Genomic DNA, 14,516 nt, shown 5'->3' with positions numbered 1-14,516 from the left:
TTAGCCGAAACAATGTTTGTCAATCAGAAAAAGCACCCTACAAATTTGGATTTATTTATTTTTAAAAAGTTACTCAAAGTAAACAAAGACATAACATTTACCAATACAACTTTAAGACATTCTGATGCTTAGTGAGCTGTTATCACCCATGACAAGTGTTCTGGAGGCTTAAAAAACAAGTTAGCAGTCTAAAACATTTCATGTACAATGCATGTTTAAATCACTAGACTAGTTACAGTATATTCATTTCATTTTTCTATAAAATAAAGCTATGTTGTCGGAAGTTATAATATGAATAGTTTACTGTCATATCAATAGGCAGTCATCCAAGTTCCATAAATAGTCATTTAAAATATGGATAGCCTGATCATTTGTGTCATTTTGTGTGCACATTTTCCTACAGAAGACTGTAAACATGTTTAACAAAGGCAAATCACATGTTTTTATCTTGATATTAGCTTTGTGGCCCTCTGATTGGCCTCATTGATGCGGGATTCATTGACCATGGCCTGCAAAAAACAGAATCAAAGAACAAAGAATGGTTAATATAAATAGGTTCAGCTGCTCTTTGTATAACAGACGTCTCTGAACCCTTTCCAAACACTGACCTTGCTCTGTATGCGTTCAATCTGGACATTCTGAGTGTCGATTTCATTGCCCATGTCAAGTGCCATGTTTCTGAGGTTGCCAAGGATACTGCCGACCTGGGCCAAGTTTTCCTCCATTTCATCCTCCCTCACATCGTTTGTCACTCTGTCAAACAGATCGCACACAAATAGTCAAAGACATACTGTCAACTCACTGTTGATCTCCCTCCGCTTGCGGCGACTGTCATGGCAGTCGGGCAAATCCGCAATATTTAAAAAAAATACTACTGTTGTTCTATTACTCACTGTAGTTTTAAGAGATTTTTAGACCTAAAATATGTGACTCACAAACACAGCACCTATTTTACAATCTGTTTAAACGCTTTCTCAGATGCGAGCTCCAGGCCATCAGTGGCCGTTAAACGCTCATGTTCCCACAGATAACAGCTTTATCTCGGCCAGTCCTTCAGGAATTTGCCGCTGGCTCTTATGTAGATAGTGGTTAAACATAAGATGTAATTAATTTAGTCTAGAAGAACCACAATAAGCATCATGTTTACCAGAGGTGGACAGTAACAAAGTACATTTACTTGAGTACTGTACTTAAGTCCACTTTTTGAGTATCTGTACTTGAGTATTATTTTTTCTGGAAACTTTTTACTTTAACTTTACTACATTTGAAAGACAAATATCGTACTTTTTACTCCACAAAATTTCTGTCAAGGTCCTTGTAGTAGTAACGTCAGTCAGGGGATGATTTTGGTTGCAGGGGTTGCATTTTGGTTGGAAATGAAAGTCGGGTTGACGTGGGTCTCCATCAAGGCTGGCTAGCCTTTCCGGGAGGGGGCGTAGTGTCACAGTTACGTTCTGTTTGATTTTTATTTCTGTCTTTGCCTTTTCTTGCCAGCCTGAGTTCGTTATTAGTTGCCATTGTTACTCATTTGATTAGTCATTCTGTTCAGCTGGTCATGTTTAATTACCTTTGTTTGTCTCCTGTATTTAAGGGGCTGTTTACACGACACCGTTTTCAGCTGAAAACGTAAAACTTTTAATGCGGTTTGGCTGTTCATTTACACGATAACAGTGTTTTGGGTGCCTGAAAACGCAAACTTTTTTCAACGTTTTTGAAAATGGTCTCCGTGTAAACAACAAAAACGCGAATCTCTGAAGACGATGATGTCATGCACATGCGTATTACGTGTTCAGTGTTTCATCGTCATCTAATGGCCTGGCAGCAGAGCAGAATACAGCGTTTTTAGTTGTTTTCATGGATCCGTGTGAATGTGGATCGTTTTGAAAATGGTGTTGTCTGTACGCGGAAAATTCAAAGGAAAAACTTCTCAGTTTTAAATATATCCACCAAAGCGCTTATTTATATATTTGAGACAGAAATGGTAATATCAAAAGTCCTGGCACCTTCTAATATATCCACCACTCATGGTCATCTTCTCTCTCTCATCCACAACTCGAGAGGAGGGCTGGCTAGACACCACCCCATCTTGATTATTACCCCACACCTTCTTATACGCCCCACTTGCTTCAAAGTCCTTTAATCTAAGAGAAACCATGAGAAAGACACAAAGTTACCTAAATTAGTAATTTCTGTTGTCAAGAACCTATACCTTGAGCATAATAATTGCCTAAATTCTTTGAGTAGGATTCAAAGCTGACTCTGATGACACAGTTTGTTGGTGTTGCATCTGTTTTGAATGAACCACACAAAAATCACAGTACATATTATTTGGTTGGAGTTGGTTAGTATACTTCTGTAGTTTAAGTCATGAGTTTCATGAGTTCAATGGTAAAGACCAGTGAGGGTCATTACATTTTTTTAATGGTATTATTCCTTTCACAATGTTATACACACACACATACATACACAAAGGTGTGTGTATCCAACCAGTTTACTGTGATTTCTTGAGTTCACACAAGCAACCACTGGCACAAAATGACACAAATGAGGTATGCAAAGTTTTCATGCAAGCATACTAGAAGCCGAGCCCCTCCAAACATCACATACTTATCACAGGAGCACAGACCGCAGCATTTGCCCAGATCTGTAAGGTTTTTCTCAGCTTCCCTCATGTCCTGGTTGATCTGGTCCAGCCCTTCCTCAATCCGTTCCAGTTGCTCTGGATGACGGAAGGTAGGATCACACAGTATGGGAGTTTCAGTGGTTAAAGTATGGAGACAAGATAAAAAACACAACAACAGATGTCTCAGCAAGACGCGCCACACACCCACAAACAACTAAACAACTATGGCAGCTCTAGCTCAAATCGACAAGCAAAACAGACATATGAACTTAAACATGACTGAAAGACATTAGGATTGTGACTAAAAAAAACTGTGTTTGTTGTGTGAACACGGGTGGCACACGTTTTAGGTTCATTTTGAATGTTTGCATGGGGAATTGCATTCACATCTGCTCACAAAACAGCCAAAAAAAGACAAATATGAAGCAGGACAGGTTAACCAATGGGACAGAGGCATGGGCAGAGAGGTGATATCATTGACTGCCAAAGTCCAGCCATGGCTCAGGTGTCTGGGAGGAGACCTACTTTGTACATGGCCAGATGCACAGACCACAACATCTGGCCATGTCAGTGAGATTTTTCTCAGCCTCCTTCATGTCCTTGTTGATCTGATCCAAGCCCTCTTCTGTGCGGTCCAGTTGTTCTGCCCATGCGGGGGAGATAGGGGAGGGCATGGGTGGCAGCAGGAAGGGCAATTGAAAGGGGTAGAAATATGCGAGCATGCACACACAAACACATACAGGGTACATATATGGCTGTATATATGTTGCAAAGGACGAGTAAATAACAAAAGATGAAGAACACATTGTCCCCACATCTTGCACATGTTATAATTAGCATACATATAATAGCTACCTGTCATAGAGATGCAGCAGGATTAATGAACAACTAATTATGCATTTGCAAGTAATTAGTTCATTGTTTAGCTGCTGTACATTTGATCTCTATTTAATTACGGCGTGTATGAAGATAACTCATTATACCTCCCTGCTCGTCCAGCATTACAAGCGTCCTGATCCCTGCATCTTTACTCTGTTGAAGAATTACACAAATAATTCAGTACGAGTGCACATTGACATAGATAATTCATCAATATTCTTTCAAACTAAATCAGCTTTATATACACTTTTGATTTTTTTCTATATACCGGTATATACTTTACATATATATATATATATATATATATATATATATATATATATATATATATATATATATGTTGTTGAATGATTTACAAACTGAAAATTATTCAACAAAGGCACCATGTATATACAGGTGCTGGTCATATAATTAGAATATCATCAAAAAGTTGATTTATTTCAGTTATTCCATTCAAAAAGTGAAACTTGTATATTATATAGACTCATTACATGCAAAGTGAGATATTTCAAGCCTTTATTTGTTATAATTTTGATGATTATGGCTTACAGCTTGTGAAAACCACAAAATCAAAATCTCAGAAAATTAGAATATTACATGAAATCACACAGTAATTACACAGTAATCCCATGGTCATTGAAGCAGGTTTTGGTTATTTTGGCAGTGTGGGCAGGTGCAAATCCTGCTGGAGAATGAAGTCAGCATCTCCATAAAGCTTGTCTGCTGAAGGAAGCATGAAGTGCCCTGGACATGTCCTGGTAGACGGCTGCGTTGAGTGGACAACACAGTGGACCAACACCAGCCGATGACATGGCTCCCCAAACCAACACAGACTGTGGAAACTTCACACTGGACTTCAAGCATCTTGGATTGTGTGCCTCTCCATTCTTCCTCCAGACTCTGGGACCTTGGTTTCCAAATGAGATGCAAAATTTGCTCTCATCAGAAAAGAGGACTTTGGTCCACTGTGCTTTATTAAATCCAGAGTCAACGCAGCCGTCTACCAGGACATTTCCAGAGCACTTCATGCTGACTTCATTTTCCAGCAGGATTTGCACCTGCCCACACTGCCAAAATAACCAAAACCTGGTTCAATGACCATGGGATTACTGTGTAATTACTGTGTGATTTCATGTAATATTCTAATTTTCTGAGATTTTGATTTTGTGGTTTTCACAAGCTGTAAGCCATAATCATCAAAATTATAACAAATAAAGGCTTGAGATATCTCACTTTGCATGTAATGAGTCTATATAATATACAAGTTTCACTTTTTTAACAGAATTACTGAAATAAATCAACTTTTTGATGATATTCTAATTATATGACCAGCACCTGTATATCACATGACTTCTTAAAGTTATATTTTACATTAGTGTTTTATGAAAGAATGAGAGATTTTAAGATGGGGTACTAAACTTTGAGAACATGAATTTAGCATTTAGTATTTAAAAAAAAAAAACTTCCATAGATAGATAGATAGATAGATACAATTCTGCAATATTGGTGATAATATATTTTACTATCAGCAATTTTGCAGAATTGTAAATATTTCTTATTTATTACACATTATTACATTTCTTTGTTTTAAAACAGTTTTGTTGTAGTTTAATATAGTATAATAATTTCTGTTTTTATCTTAGTAGGCTACATCAAGTTAAATAAAAAATAAGAAATAATGAGAAAAATAAGAAATGTTCTCTATGACCATGACATCATCATCACCAATAACTGTTGCTGATCAGAGGATGAGGTAATTACAATTATGGGACATATTATGAATGCTGTTGTTAATAATGATCACTCACCCCCTCCAACAGAAGCTTCAAGTTTCTGGTGATATCAAGGGACTGTCGGAGGTAAAGATAAAAAATACAATGTTGACTAAAAAGAACATATTGAAAACTCAGTTCAGCCAGTTTATTAAGTGTGATTCCATGGAGTATCAATTCTGATTAGACTGAATAGTCAGTCAGATTGTAGTGAAAATGACTTGAGGGACTTTTATAGAATTTTAATATCACTGTAATATTGTTGTAGTGTTCGACTTGTTGCTAGGCCAATTGTTTTTTATATTGTATTAGACTTTTTTATTAGTGGCAAGACAATAATATATGCGTGTAATAAGCACTCTGGATCTGGGTCAGAACCCTGTTGGGTTAATTTTGCCATAAAGACCGGCGAACTGTACATTATCCATTATATAACACCCAGTGGAAAACCTGGTGATGAATATCATTTATGTTTTCCTCGCTACGTCACAATGGGAATTATAATCAATCTGCAGGTGCATATAAAATATGTTTAGCATCATCATCCTGGTTGCTATGCACCATGGGAATAACTGAGACCTGTAGTAACCCTAACAAGGCAACACGGAAAATGTTTGATGTCATCACTGTCGGCCTGTTGATGAGCAGTTGTGCAGCCTCACCAAAACAGGACAGCAAAACACACACCATCAGCTGAAGATCCACACAAATCAATGCAAATCAATGTAGAAGTTTGCTACTTTAATCATTGTTGTTGGAATTACCTCATCTGTCACCTGATTGGCCCTCCTCTGCAGCTCCTCCACTTCAGATGTCATGGTGGAGTCGGCAGCCAGCTGAGTAATGCAGCAGGGGGGAGGACAGGTCGAGGGATGCGGTTATTCTTAGAGCAAAGGCTTTATAAACTCAGCATGCCTCAGATTGACAGCAATAATTGGTCTGGTACAACGGAGAAGAAACAGCACAGCATAAAATCAGACCCCCTCGTGCAACACCATAACCATCATTTATTAATTGCTAGGTGCATCTCAGAATGAGCACGCATCCCGAGGATAAGGGTGGGAAATTATATATCTCGACCAACCTAAACATCTGGAGCTTACACAGTTTATAGGGTGTGTTTAAATTGTCACCAAGTCTTTCACACCTTTATTTTGTGACTATAGAAAATCAGCGGTATAGGCATTTGAAACAATGCAACGAGGCTTATTTGCATGCAGCATAAGTTACTTTGAGACATCTTCAGTGTCTCTATATACGTGCAATAATTTGACATATGAACATATATGAAGAAAAGGTCAAGATGTTCCACATAAAAAACTTTCCATTTAATCCCGTGACACAGATCTTGAAATGTTTAATGAAAACCCATCACAAATGTTTCCATTTTAAACAGCTTCTTTCATACACAGCATATGCACATTTCCTCAGAGGAAACTGATATTACCTCTGTGGGTAGTTTTAATTAGTACATCATCAAGTTAATAATAGACTTATGATATTTATTGGGGAAAATCATTTATAAAATCGCCCTGTACATCAATTAACACAAATAATTCTGAATTATACAATATGACATGCAGATATGGCTTGTAAGAAACCTTTGATCATATGTGGACTAATAGATCATAGCATCTGCATCTATGAAATGGGAAAAGAAGCCTGGTTATAATAGCAAGAAACTAATTTTATGGTATCAGAAAACCACTGAATGGGTTAATGCACACAAACTGTAAATTAAGATTGTTAGATTAGATTCAAGTTAGATGCATTAGCCTAAACTGAGTGGAATTTATAGCAACTTTAATTTTTTAATTTCATGTTTTTCATTATTAATCATAATTTGTCTACAAAAAATGTACTGTTATTTGATCCGATTTGCATTATACCAAGAAGGCAGAACAAACCTATATTGATTTATTAATAAACATATAAGACCTAAATATTATCTAATATAATTTACAGGACTGGTTTGGCCATGGGCCGCATGTGAGCATGGATTTAATGAGGGGATTTCATCTGTTCATTAGCAAAAGACCTCAGTCCAAATGCAAAGGACACTAAATCAAAGCAGGGTTTTTTCCCCCCAAAAAAATATTTGCTTGAAATTGTTATAAACTCCAGCAAGAAGAGCAAAATAGTAAAAGCATCTTTTGGCCGAATGAGCAGTAATAACATTATTGAGTTTTTTTTTTTTTATCAATTTGCTTCCAGTACACACCAGACAATAATACACAGATGATATATTTCTATACTGGAAGCAAATTCCTTGTGGGCAAATAATATATATAGGGAATATCTAGGGATTAATCTTGAACCAAATCAAATCTGTGATGATTATGTAATTGTTTGCCTTCACGTATATATATATAAAAACATTTATATCAGAATAAACTATAGGAGTGATTAAAAAATAACCTCAAAACAAATAGCATCCCAATGCAACAATAAAGCCTAACATTAAGAGATGCCATTTATTATGATAAATTAGATAACCAAAATGATCTAAAAGTTTATTTTTCAACTACGTTTAAAAAAAAATGCAACTCACCGTATGACAGCAGATACACGCTTAATTTTTATTTCCCCTGAGGATGACGCAAAGATAAAGCCCGTTTTGTTCACCTACACTCGCGCTCAACACCTGTTTGCTCATTGATCTGATTTCAGCATCATCTACTCAGCGCGAGCAGCAGTTGTCTTCATCCCAGGTAACTCTGAGGCCACGCCCCCATTATGAAGACGATTGGCTGTTGTTCTATTTATATCTGGTGTTGGGCTGTTTAATTGGCTATTGTAGCTGTCAGTCATTTTTTATTTCAGCCCACTGAGGCGGTTAGATGGCGTTGCTCAGAGCAACCGGTGTTTGCACACTAATGAGTGGAGATCTGCTTTGCTTTTGTGTTTTCAGAACAAATAACGTTTATTTGTACATCAGCTTAATAACTATGCAAAAATGACAGCTGATTCACATCCTCAGTGATTAAATAATATGGCTCTGAAATGTTGTTAAAAGCTATTATCTAAAACATATGAACATGGTTTTTAATCTTTGGTTGAATGCACTTTATAAAACTATAGAGCCAGTCATGGAATTAATATAAAGGACACAATTGGCATGGAATAATAAACTATGGAAATGTGGCATAAACTTGACCTTTAGAGACCACAATGCAAACACTATCTAGCGTCGCAACAAAGCTGCCATCTAGTGTAGAGGCAGAGTATGATCATGCTGTCATGCTAACAATTAAACTAATAATTATGTCAGTTAATAAAACACAAAGACAGGCCACAAAGAAGAACTGACAACTTAATATAACCATTGTGCAGTATATTCGTCTTCATTCAGGAGTACATAGTCAGCTGCAACCACTGTGAACAAGAAACAAAAGAGAGTTATAAAGAAGCTAATTTGGCAGACTCATGGTACAAGTCATAAAATGTTAGTTTCTTGTGGTCTTCAATTATAGTTCATGTACAGTACCTCTTGAATGTCGACTTTAATGGTGCCATTGTTGTCTTTATCAAGTGTCTTGAAGGCACCTGAAAATGAGAAAATATTAGCAAGGCAAGTCATGCTGAATCTAAAAATATACTGAGCCTGTGATGAAAGAATAAAGACCGCAAAATATTCTGACAACGTACGACACATGGCATCCAGGCGCACAAGACACCCAATGAAATTGTCAAAATCCATGTTGCCCTGTTCATCACTGTATCGCCGAACGATCAATTGGAAAAGCTGGTCATTGAGCGGGAACCCTAAAGGATGGAACGAATTACAAATTAAACCCAACAAAACATATTCTATTCCACTCTGACTTCTTTATTGTGAATTAGGACTGGTAGATATACTAGTATTTTTCCACAATATAAAAAAAAGCACATAGAGGACTTCAGCATGCCTTTCAAAACTGCTCACCTGCTGCACCGAAAGCTCCAGGTAGCTCACCGGACCCAATCATACCAGACTGATCGGCATCGAAATTCTTGTAAGTGCCCTGGATTTAACAAAAAATAGTTTGCTCTGAAACATTTATGACTGGAAAGGGAAATCTGTTGGATGTACAAGAAAGCTAATAAAAATCCTAAGTGGCAAACTTAGTACTGAGTAATATTAAGCCACTACATGTACTTACTATAGGGTAATGGTTGGATTAGGATTTGGTTGCATGTGATTATGCATAATTTACTGTTATTACTATGGTAAGTACATGTAACATTATGTAACAAGGACACTGTAAAATACAGTCATGTGTACATTGTACCTATCAATCTATGCAACTATATAGTAAGACACCTAATATGTAGTGTGTGACCCTATAAGGTCAAGTACTAAAGGTGTAAAATGAACAGTTATTGTACCTGCCACCTCTTGATATTATTCCACAGATACTTGAATTCCTCAAATCCCAGTTTTCCAGTACTGTCACTCTGAGAGCAGATAGTTAAGGCAAAATTGATGTACCATTTCAACACTTATTCACAAAATGTAATACTTCTGTTAACATTCTGTTAATGATTAATTGTATTGAAGGATACGTCCATTACTGCAACCATGCTTCTGCAGGACTCAATAGAGAAACCATCAGTCTTCAGATTCCCATCTAGAATTGAAAATAAGGGATCGTCTTATTAGCATCTTTTACGTAATGCCTCTTTTGCGTCATATGTATATGTTAAAGAAACTTACGTTTGGAAATAATCTTGTTAAGGATGTTCATCAGTTCATTAGGGCTCACCTCCATGTCCTATGATGAGAGGAAATGAATAAAACATGTCAGAACAGCCGCAGTCTTCCAGAACAATCTCACTTTTTTAGAGACTAGTAATATCCTAAACAAAGAACTTGTATATAAAATATATTTAAATCAGCAGTTCTCAACCAGGGGGCCACAGTAAACTGAATGACTTTAATTAATTGTATTAATTATTTAAATATTATTGAATTATTTTAACTGTAATAAAAAGTGTAAAAAGTTGTAACCTGAAAACTTATTTTTCCCCATTTCAGAAATTGTTGTTTTTACAGAATCAAATCTAAAATATTACAAAGTCACAAAATGATTCATGAAATGTATTTAAGATATATATATATATATATATATATATATATATATATATATATATATATATATATATATATATATATATATATATATAAAACGGTTAGTTCCAATCCTTGATTCTGATTGGTCAATAGCTGTGCTTTATTCACGCTAAAACACGGCTATGACCGCTTCACACAAAGGTTCTATTTATCACTGCGCCCTTAGCAACACCCTTAGCAACCACACGTATCAACATAAACATAGGAAAAAACCGTAATAATTAAAAAGGCTAAAATATTTAAAGTAAATTTCGATTTACTAGGTGGCATGACGATGGATGAGTGGTTTGAGGAACAATTTGGAGAGACTTCTACAAATATGAACCGTCATGCTGAAGTGCTGAAATGTAACATTGATACATTCGAGAAGACTCGTAATGAAAAAAATATTTAATGCGTGCCCAATAAATGGAGATGTTCAAATAAATTTAAATAAACAACAATAAAAAAAAGTATCTCTTGTTAGGCAGCATTTTAGCAACTAAATTAATAACATTAATAAAATAGATTAAAGACCTAACTGTTATCTATCAAAATATGTGCCCTTGTGTTTTTATTTAGGCTATGTAAATATTTAGTTTAGTGCAGAGAGAAAATAACGGAATAAACAAAAAAATAAACGTTTTCTCATGCTGAGCGATAAGTTATGCCAATTTGTGTGAGGAAATTTCACAAATATTGTGTTGTAAAAAATAAAAAGAATGAGACAAAGTTTGAGAACGGTTTGTTGTTTTTATTTGAGCTTTCATGCATATTACACATTGGAACGTTGTTGTTCACGGACAGGGACTATTTTTTTCTAGCGGAAGGAATGCTTTTATTGATTTAACTCCGCTTTGCGTCGTGCCTAACAACGCCCTTCAGCAGTTACTTATTCACGATACAGCACAGCCTCTCGTACCTTATTGCTTACATTATATATATATATATATATACACACTCCCAGTTTCTGGCTGTCTTGTCATAGTTAATTTGACTATGCTGTTTGCAATGCTTCATGGGAGTGTAGTTCGTTTCCTTAATAAAGCTATTGAGTACACAGTCTTGTACCTTTGTCTTTCTGCATGACTTTCAAAAACTATTTTGCTTCAAATCAAAGTTTGTAATGTTGTGATTCACCTTGTAGCTGATTGGCTTGGTTCAAGGCTTATTAGTCTTTAACAAATACTTTTTTTTTTTTTTTAAATCCCTATGGGAAAAATGAATGGAAAAAAATACTTCCGTAACCAGTGCTACTGAATAAGGGGGAAGCCACTGTTGCACTCTATTGTTATAGGAGAAAGTAACTTCAGTGATTTTCTCTAATATTCCCCCAGTTTCACAGACAAGTTTAAGCTAGTCCCAGACTAAAATGCATGTTTGAGCTGTTTTAACTAAAAACAACTTGAACTGAAACATCCTAAAACATGTCAGTGTCATAGTTTTGTCTCTAGACTCACACCAGTAATGTTTTCTCTAAGGCAGTGCACATTTATAAAAGCTACTTCAATGCCCTAATTGAACGAAGGCCTAATCCTGGTTTTATCTAAGCACTGTCTGTGAAACCGGGCCATTATGTTTTGATAGTAATTTTCCACTAGCGTAAAAAGAAAGTATACCTTTAACTTTAAAGAGAGCTGCTGGATCTAATGAATCCAGTACTCCAGTAAAGCAGGCTTCCACGCCCCTCTATGATTCAACACAAACCAAACCAATTGGGTCACAAAGGCAGGAATGTGAAAAAGTGGAACAGCCAGCCACACTTCTTGCCCCCGGACTAGTTAAGCATGGTATAACCACACCCATGTTGTCATTTTGAAGTTAAGTAACTCTGAATGAGATTTACAAGCCTATACGGAAACAAACCTAACTGAAAACAGAGGGAAAGTCATGCTGGGTGGAGCAAAGTAAAGGAATGTGGACAATGCATTGATGTGGAATTTTCTGGGTTGAAACGGAACGTCTGATGAATGTGTTTTAATGGGTCTGATTTGTAAAACTGTAGTCACTTATATGGATCTTTATATGCAGGTATAGGGATCATTTGAGAAGCATGTGAGGATACATTAGGATGCAGGTCATAGGGGATGATATATTTTCCACTAAGTGAATGAAGCTTACTGTGCTGATCTTATTAGAAACTACTGCACCACAGAATAAACATTCCAACACTCCAATAAAATGGAAATTAAAAACAACATTGAAAAAACAGATAAAAAGTATGAGGTTAGGACAGGTCTACTCACATCCCCTGCAAGTTGTTGAAATACTTTGCGAAACTGCCTCTCCTCATCAGTTTCATTCTGGTTGGCATATGTGAGCGGTCTTCTGGGAGGAGGCTGGAAGAGCAGACAAGTTAAGTACTGTGAGAAGTGCATTCAACTTTTTCATGCGCCAAGATAAGAAATCAATGGACCACTATATTTGACTTCCAGGATTAGCCAGAGTGCTTAATGACATGGCACAACCTCAACCATAAACATTGAAAAATTATAAATAAATAAATAAATATGCAAACTTACAGGGTCAGAAGGAACAAACTGGTCGACGTTGCTGTGATGCATGGAAAAAGCAAAACGATACCATGAATTTGTTGAAAATGTATTATTTGAACAAGCAGTAAAGTAGTAAGAGTACAGGCTTACCTGACAGCATCTACGAGCCCTTTAAGTAATCTTTGGGCCAAAAACATCTTGAGACTGAACAAGACAGGAAAAGAAAATATAAAAATGTAATTAGACAAATATAAATAGGCCTATACTAAACATACAGCAACAGATAGACACAGACCACAGTCAGCTGACTAACGTTACTCATTTAGATAAGATTTAGATAAACTCATTTATCGTTATCTAGCAGTAAAAAATATATTTTTTGTATTTCTTGTGAAAAGGTAAATCAAACCATGTCAGTACTCTACTCTACAGGCCCAAGGGAATTTATATGAACACATGAAATGGTAACGCATTAGAATTATGCTGCTGTCTTGGTTAATCTACTGTAGAAATCAACTTTAAAGTTACCGTTTAGCAGGCCGCTGTGCTTTAATCCTGACGCACATCCGAAATTATTAATGCTAACCATTTTAACTACTATTATATAAGAACTTACCAGAACAAAGACGCTGAATGGGTCCAACAAAAAGGTACAGAGAGGATGAAAGACGCGCCGCTCAGGTAAACAGGTAAAAGCAGCTGTTTGCAAAAGGCGATCAGTCAGTTCTTGATGAATAGAGCAGTTCTCCACACCCAGTCCACTGATTTGTCAAACTCAAGGTCCTAAAACCAGCCTTGTTTCAGAACAACTGCAGAGAGGATGCGTCATGACGTCGAATTGTAGGCATTAAACGCTCCCCAGTGTACAGATCCTGTACTACAGACTTGATGTTTGTGACTTTTGTTCAAAGAATTTCAATGAAATAAAACATTTCTAACAATATTCTGCTATTACTGTCTTTATTTTTTTACAAATGTTACCAACTAGCCAATGACTGTAATTGTTTATTAACAAAAAAAACAAAAAAAAAAAAAAAAATGCAGTTTGAAATGACAAAAAAAAAAAACAAGCAATACAAAAACCAAAAATATATTTATTATAAATTATTTAATTAATGAATTAACCAAAAATCAAGTGTTTTCAAGCTTCTTTTTTCATGTACTGTTTAATTTAGTTAAATGTGGTTTGTAATTAGAGAACTTACTTTAAACTGACTGTAATCATCAAACAATCCCCTTTTACAATGACCTGGCCAAATATGTGTAGAGAATTTATGAAGCAAATAATTAGAAAAAAAAAAAAAAAGTAACCTATAAATAAATACAAACTGTACTTTCTGTAATAACTACCATGAAACCAATTATTTGGTCAATGTACTTATTCAGTTATATTGTAGCATGAGAAATGTCAATGAATATTCAGGTTAAGACCTCTCTCACTTTTATGGAAAATGTACTTTTTGGATTTAGTGAATATTCTGCAGATGTTGAAAGCACTTTTATATAATTTATTTAGTTATATTTTTATATATATATTTTTATATTTTATTGCAACTTTATTACAACTTGTCTCACAGTAAGGCTGTCTATAGACAGCATTAGAGACTCGTTGAATAAGAAAGCTATACCTTTAAAATAGCGCTGTCAAATCGATT

The 14,516-nt window shown here is 35.7% G+C and overlaps 2 protein-coding genes across 4 annotated transcripts; both read right to left on the bottom strand.

The window, feature by feature from the left end:
• Positions 1–33: 33 nt before the first annotated feature.
• Positions 34–7,961, bottom strand: LOC307167168 (synaptosomal-associated protein 25). Of its 3 annotated transcripts, none has more exons than XM_079886138.1 (8): positions 7,826–7,961; positions 6,039–6,213; positions 5,311–5,352; positions 3,607–3,655; positions 2,608–2,719; positions 2,004–2,141; positions 609–753; positions 34–509 (listed from the first exon to the last, which is right to left on the bottom strand). In XM_079886138.1, the coding sequence occupies exons 2-8, from the start codon at positions 6,090–6,092 to the stop codon at positions 444–446; spliced, it is 606 nt and encodes a 201-aa protein (XP_079742264.1). In that variant the 5' UTR covers positions 6,093–6,213; positions 7,826–7,961; the 3' UTR covers positions 34–443. The 3 variants fall into 3 exon arrangements, with proteins under 3 accessions (XP_079742264.1, XP_079742265.1, XP_079742263.1); XM_079886139.1 differs by having other exon boundaries at positions 6,039–6,110; XM_079886137.1 differs by lacking the exons at positions 2,608–2,719; positions 3,607–3,655; positions 5,311–5,352; positions 6,039–6,213; positions 7,826–7,961 and adding an exon at positions 3,149–3,466.
• Positions 6,583–13,707, bottom strand: capns1b (calpain, small subunit 1 b). Its single transcript, XM_079886136.1, has 11 exons — positions 13,478–13,707; positions 13,012–13,065; positions 12,889–12,919; positions 12,613–12,705; positions 9,971–10,028; positions 9,820–9,884; positions 9,643–9,711; positions 9,200–9,278; positions 8,923–9,039; positions 8,762–8,820; positions 6,583–8,649 (listed from the first exon to the last, which is right to left on the bottom strand). The coding sequence occupies exons 2-11, from the start codon at positions 13,056–13,058 to the stop codon at positions 8,623–8,625; spliced, it is 645 nt and encodes a 214-aa protein (XP_079742262.1). The 5' UTR covers positions 13,059–13,065; positions 13,478–13,707; the 3' UTR covers positions 6,583–8,622.
• Between the last annotated feature and the right edge of the window lie 809 nt (positions 13,708–14,516).

Source organism: Squalius cephalus (genome assembly GCF_949319135.1).
Source record: "Squalius cephalus genome assembly, chromosome: 11".
NCBI classification, from domain to species: domain Eukaryota; kingdom Metazoa; phylum Chordata; class Actinopteri; order Cypriniformes; family Leuciscidae; genus Squalius; species Squalius cephalus.
This window is presented reverse-complemented; position numbering and strand designations above follow the sequence as displayed.